Below are 6,871 nucleotides of genomic sequence, written 5' to 3' on the forward strand. Positions count from 1 at the left end.
TGTGACGAATCTTGATATGTCATGCATAGTATTTCCCATGCTTGTTTTGATATAGTGACATTCTTAATTCTCTGAAATATTATTTCTTCCATATCTTGTTGAGTCAGTTGCAAGGCTTTTGCATCTTTATTTTGTTTTCTCTTAATTCATCCTTTTGAGTGTGATTCAATCTAATAGTTCTCTAAAACCTTTCTCAACCACCTCCATTAGTTCTTGAGAACAAAATAAAGTCTTCAAGTTAATTGACCAATTATCGTATCTCTTACCCATGAAAAATGGAATCTGAAATTTCATATAACTTGATGCCATTCTTCAATCTGCTCCTTACAATCTCCTATAGATCAGGGACGTACAAAATTTTCTTTATTGTGGGCCTTTCTCAAACCCTTCAAGGTTGGCTAAGTCTCCTCTTCATATGGAAATTCTTCTATGATTCAAATCTAAACAACTGAGGATACACAACAATTTAAACATTTGACAGTGACTATCTCCACCTTCCTGCAGCAGTTTGATAGAATTTACCGTTATATCTTACTTTTTGTCTAGTGGGTGCAATCTCCTTATAGTATCTCCACAATTTATTTTTATTGATGGTCCATTCCTCAAATTGGGCTCCTATTTGACACAACAATGTATTTTTTTGTTAGCGTAATTTACAAACCTGATTTACCCATGTTTTTTGGATAAGAAGAACTGCAACATGTTTTATCTATTCTAATTTAGAGGAAGCTGCTATTGCATCTTGTTTTATACATGATTTATGGCTAAAAACTATAGATTGCTTGGTTTCTAAGCTAACTAAGGAGGATATCGAGCTTTCAATCTGTTGTATCCAAATTTATGGCTTTCATCTCTTTTGTTTCCAATTTCACCCCTCTTATCCTCTATTTTATGCTTTCACAGAAGCTTTATATTTTGTACTTCCTTAATTTGTAAATCAATGAAATAGTTTTGCTCTCAAACTTTCTCTCTATTCTGCTAGATCTTATTGTTTTGCAGTTTGTTTGTTAATTTATTTTATGTATTCAACACAAGAAAATTCTGAAACAATAATAGACAATATTATTTTCTTAATAAATTGAGTTTTAATGTAGATTCTCAACGTCTCTTATCTGTCTTAGTTTAAGTTAAAATTTGCATAGTTTATGACTGTTACCAATGTTTTGTTTGTTCAGGGCACATTTCTAACCCTGAAAACAGTTCAGTAGAAGAAAGGAAGTGGAAATTATTTCCCTACCTGTCTGAAAACATCAGACCAACAAAATCAGTATCAAATGCATCATCCATGCTATTTGAAGGCTCGGGCTCGGGAATCAGTAGTGAAGTGGACAGTGCACTGGAACAAGTAAAACTTCATGACTTGAAAAGATGTGATAATTTGGACGGTACTGGGGACCCTTGTAATAGCAATAGCAAGAGCTACAGTCTTAAATTAATGTTACCTTTCATTTTATCTCCTCAGAAAACAGAGGTTATCACTTACTATAATTTTCTGAATGTTGCTTCTCCACCGAACAATATGGTGGAGGAATCTGGGCAGAAACTAGAAGAGAATGAACAACATAATAGAGGGGAGATTCCCTTCATTGATTTCTTAGGTGTGGGTGCCTTTTAAACTAGGCAAAGCCCATATTTACTCCATTGCAGTTTAAGTCATTTGCTGACTACGTTGGAACCTAAGATGTATCCTTTATTTTTTTATAGCTTTCTTCCAGAACTAACACCGTAGGGTGTAGTTGCAGTAAGCATGTAATTCAGGTGGTGTAAGAAAAAAACTGGACTACCATGATAGATTATTAGAGAGGATGATGATGTAACCATGGAGAATTTTTAAATGAGATCTAAGTAGTTGAGTTTATTTTGCAATTAGAGTGGTGTTCAAAGTCATTGACAAGAAGATGATGTACTTATAGCAGCACGTTAAGATAGTTCTTGGTTAATGGATAATTCATATTTCATAGGCTATCAGCTTACTAGTAGGCTTTATTTTGTCCATGTGTAACTATTATAGCCATAGGCATTTAAACCATCCAATAATAATAAATTAGTACTATTGTGAACTTTGGTTTCGTTTCTACAAAATTATTAGTTAGGGTTTTTTGTTTGGGCCTTCTATCTTTTCATTTTTTTATCTGGATATTTCAGGGTGCTATTTATTAGTCAAGTCATTAATTTCATATTTCGGTTGGATTAAGAATTTAAATTTTTTAATTTTTAGGGTTTTTTTTTTTTTTTTGGATGGATTTGTATATTAATTTTGGTTTTAAGAAGGTTATTAAATTGTTGACTATTTCAATGATAGATGGATGAGACATATGATGTAGTCATATATAAGAAGGTCGTTTATATGAATTAAATGTAAAGTTTAAAATGTAAGAAATTATGAGAAATAATAGTCCATTAAATTTTTTATGACAAGCCTTCATAATCATGTATTCATTCTATTGGTTTGTGGGCAGAAAATTTAAGTGAAGTTTTTTCCCACTCTTCTATGTGAGATTTCATTTAAAAAAAAAAATTATTAAAAGACAAAAACTTGTTTAGACTTGATTTTTTGAATTATCCATCTTTATTTTATTGTTCATTTTTATAAATACTTAAAAAAATCAGAAGATAAAAAACCTTTTTCTTCTAGTTGTAATCTTATGAAAGTTATCCTATAATTTTAATTCCTAAATTTTGTAAAATTCAATCAATAAAAAATTCACTGTATCAAATTAACAATTAAATAGTATTTCTATTATCATTTCTACCTAATGATATTTTATTTATAACACCCTTCCAATATATTCTTTTTATTAATATCATTTATTTTATGATGTCTATGAAACATCCATTTTTTTTGGACATCTTTGTATCTTTTGGATTTCTACCTCTTTTGCATTCAATATTTAGTATCAATTTTGTTTTTATCATGTACTTAAATCGCCTATTTCAAAGTTGATTTTAAGATATTATTAAATATTAATGAGATATGTGAATTATTAGACTAGTTTCTAGGTAATTATGATTCATCCATGTTCGTCCTTGCAAGATAAAAATAGCAATATCTATCTATTATGACAATACGGTCTACCCTTCACCATCCACATGGAACACCTCATATATAAAAAAATTACTTAATTAATTTTTTTTTGTTTTTCCTTGATAGAGCTATGGGGATAATGTTGGATTTGATTGTTGAATTCCACAACTCTTAGGAACTACCTACAATAAAAAAACCTATCACATGGAGAGATAAAAGAAATTAATTGTGCTATGTCAGCTTGAGAATTAAATATATTAAAAAAAATGAATAGGATTCTCCATAATGAATTAATGTACTCCATCATTATAATGATGAATAATGAATTTTTATAAAATAAAAAAGAAAAAGAAACCCTAGATGAGGATTTAATTAGATCATGACAAGTGTCCTCATCCTATACAATGAGATAAAAATAGAAAATCACTTATTAAGTTATCTTTAGTGTAATAAAGTAAATAGTGAACCTAACTAGTTAATTGATGATTAATTAATTAATAAAATGATTTTCCCATTTTACTCTAACATCTTCACTTAAGTACAATTTAGGGAGAATTTAAAAGTTTAATGATGAATGTATGGATAGATGCATATACAAGTCCTCAATACAAGTCTTTATGAGGTACTAATGCACAAACAAATAAATTTCTCATAACTAGAGAAAATCAACTTCATGAAAGAAAATTCCTTAGAAAAAAAGCGAAAATGAAATAATTGTGTGTTAGTGAAAGAAGGAAAGAGGATTCATAATGAATCCTTAGTGACTCCTCCTATAAAATAGGCATAATGAATGTGAAAGGAGGACTCAATATGACTCCTTAGGGACTCCTCTACAAAAATTATAATGAATGTCCCTCCAATAGGAGACAAAGATGAAAACATTAATCCTTTATAAAAAAATAGTTTCTATGGCAATGATAAAAAGAGTTATAAAATTAACATACTTGTGTCATTTTGACACAAGAAGTTGACTAGGGATTTCAAAAGATTCTACAAGTCATTTTTTTAATATAACTCCTAAAGGCACAAGCCATGTGAACCAAGAGTCTTAAGTAGCATTCCCTAAAAAGGTTAAAAGTTAATTTCATTGTGTTTGAATTCTAAGACATTTAAAAGTTAAGTTTTATTTTCCTTAATACCTCAGCCACATTGCATGAAAGAGGCTAGGGATTTTTTTACATTGGCATCGAAGGAGTTCTCCATGCATAGTGTAAGACTAACACTAGGTTGTTTGGTAGATTGTAGGCATTTGGAAGGAGATTTGGCATGGATTTTGGCATTAGAAGAGTTATAGGAATTTATACTTCTACGTACATTGCAAGGCTTACCAACTTTTCTAATTTTCTTTATCAGGTGTGCCCCGAAATGTGGCTTCTATTGTTCAAAATATTATAATGGAATTGAGACCCTTTAAAGGCATGAGTGAAGTTTAAATCTACAAAGTTTAGTTCAATATCTCTAGCCAAATTGGAATAAAATAAGTCTTATTTAAGGTAGCAAGTTGTCATTTATGTTTTGGTTATTATGAAAGCCTATACATAAATCCCTCTTAATGGTTTGTGTGCTATCATAAAGGTTATGTTGATTTAACAATGTCGTGTTAATAGCTACATCCCTATATACTTATGTCCATGAATCTTTGTAAAGACGTAAAACGTTCTATATTCCATTATAAAATGAAATACCCTTTATTCTTAAATAAACTAATAATTCCCTTAATAAGTCTATTTACTTCCACTATTTCATTCTTAGCTCAAAATGATCATTTCCAATTATGTCATTATAAACACGAGATTTCTAAAAAGAGATAAGGATTCTTTATTCAATAAGAATATGTAAGTAGTATCTCAATCATATCTACATACAATACTTAGGCCTTTAAAATGCCTTAAGTTCAAATAACAAGAGAATATAAATTAAAGGATGAGATGCATCCTTTGATATGAAATCCAAGCTATCTTCAATGCAATCTTTAGAATTGAAGACGAGAACAAGATTCAGGTGCTTTTTCCACCCAACCTTGAAGCTTACACTTCCTCGTAATTCTTGGTCAATCAAGAATACCCGACCCTGCATGAATTGCTTAGCAAAAATAATGCGATAGAAAAGATGGAATCTAGTGCGTGCCTAGAATAATACATGCATTTTCTATTTTCTAATTCCATTAAGAAACAAGCAAGATTAATCAAGGATATGGTAGAGAGCATAAATAAATCCATCTATTTCAATGGTCAATAAGTTACTCGAGTAAAATGTCATGCATAGAAATAAATGATAGTTTGGAAAAGAAAAATTTTCTCTCAATGATTCCACATTCGGCACCCGTCCTGGAAGGTAATCTTTCCAACAAACAAGAATATCTAGCTTTTCTATATTCATATGAAATTAGAACAAAGTACATGGAAGAGAATCTTTCTTTTCTCAATTCTAGCTTCCTATTCTTCACATGATAAAATTATAATATTTAAAGAAAACAATCTTTCGTTAAATAGATATATAAGGAACAATATTTTGTCCATAACCAATTACATCTAATAAGAAAATAATCTTTTGCTTCTATCTTTTCTTGTAAATAAAGAATTAAAAAAAATACGAAGGTGTAACACATGTATGTATCTTTACAGAAAAATTGAATAAAAAATGAGTACAGATTCTTTTATTCATTTATCATATATTTAAATAGCATAATCATTAACTTGAATTCTATTTCTTATGGTTTTGAATTTCCACATTTAGATTGCCTAAGTTCTCTATCTTTCCATGTGTTTTGGTTTGTTTACCTCTTTCTCAAATAACATATTTAGTTTGATACTAATATGTGGTTTTTCATGATTTATGAATTCAACTAACTGATTTTAGTAATTCTTCATAACAACATTTAATAAAATGAAAATTCATAATGCGCATACCTATATGGCTTTTCAAATGAAGTACCATATAATCATCATAACTTCTAATGCAAGGATCAAATATGGAAGTGTAACTCTTTTCTTTACAAAATCAAAATAAGCTTCAATATTTAATAATTCATTATCCTAACATTTCATCTTCTTTGTGGTTCAAATTCAAAGTTTATAACACACAAACTCTCTCTATGTTGTTACTCCATTTCTAGAGGGTTTGGTGATCTAATTTCTATGAGTTTCACTATGTTTATCAACAAACTTTAAGAAAATATTTCATTATTGCATCTTTATTTACATGAACGTATTTTAAAACAATTTAAAATGGTTTCATATCAAGAAATCTAATAGCGTGATTCTAATTTCTTCATTTTATTATTGTATAAATCTAAACAAAATAGAACATCCTTTTATCTTTTAGATCTCTACAACAAAACTTGCTAGAATAGATCCTACCTCTGGAATATGATCCAAGTCTGTTATGATCACTAATAACTTCTCCCAAAACTATCTACAATACATCCATTTTCCAATGCTTTTCCCCTCTAGGCTATTCTATCTCAAGAGTTCTCTCTTCTCTACTTACTACTCTATAATTCCATTCTCTATTCATACCTCTATATTTTCTATACTCTGCAAATTTATCTCTTTTCCACAATACCGTCTTCTCTCCCTTCTATTCTCTATTTTTTTTAATGTGTTGTAATAGTCTTATTTATGCTATTTTCGAACTATAATTCCTCCTAGTTTTGGGCTCATCTTAACCATCATCGACTGTTTCTTGTGCCAACTACACAATACACCCAAGTTAGCAAGGCATGTGGAAAACCAAATGCACCACGTCTAATAGTCCATATTAAACCCAATGACTTTCCTTCTTAACTCATTGCAGTTGTTAGACTGATATAACCGAACTGCAATCAAAGTATTCCAACATCCTTCC

The 6,871-nt window shown here is 29.7% G+C and overlaps 1 protein-coding gene across 1 annotated transcript; it reads left to right on the plus strand.

The window, feature by feature from the left end:
• Positions 1–275: 275 nt before the first annotated feature.
• Positions 276–1,615, plus strand: LOC131048778 (uncharacterized). Its single transcript, XM_059210124.1, has 2 exons — positions 276–393; positions 1,176–1,615. Exons 1-2 carry the CDS (start codon positions 276–278, stop codon positions 1,613–1,615), a joined length of 558 nt encoding a protein of 185 aa, XP_059066107.1.
• Positions 1,616–6,871: the final 5,256 nt, after the last annotated feature.

The sequence above is a fragment of the Cryptomeria japonica genome, chromosome 8 (assembly GCF_030272615.1).
Source record: "Cryptomeria japonica chromosome 8, Sugi_1.0, whole genome shotgun sequence".
Classification (NCBI taxonomy): Eukaryota; Viridiplantae; Streptophyta; class Pinopsida; order Cupressales; family Cupressaceae; genus Cryptomeria; species Cryptomeria japonica.

Coding starts and splice junctions, on each gene's coding strand:
- LOC131048778 (XM_059210124.1), top strand. CDS start 276: ATGGAATCTGAAATTTCATATAACTTGATGCCATTCTTCAATCTGCTC. Junction 394..1,175: donor CCTTTCTCAAACCCTTCAAG/GTTGGCTAAGTC, acceptor TTGTTTGTTCAG/GGCACATTTCTAACCCTGAA.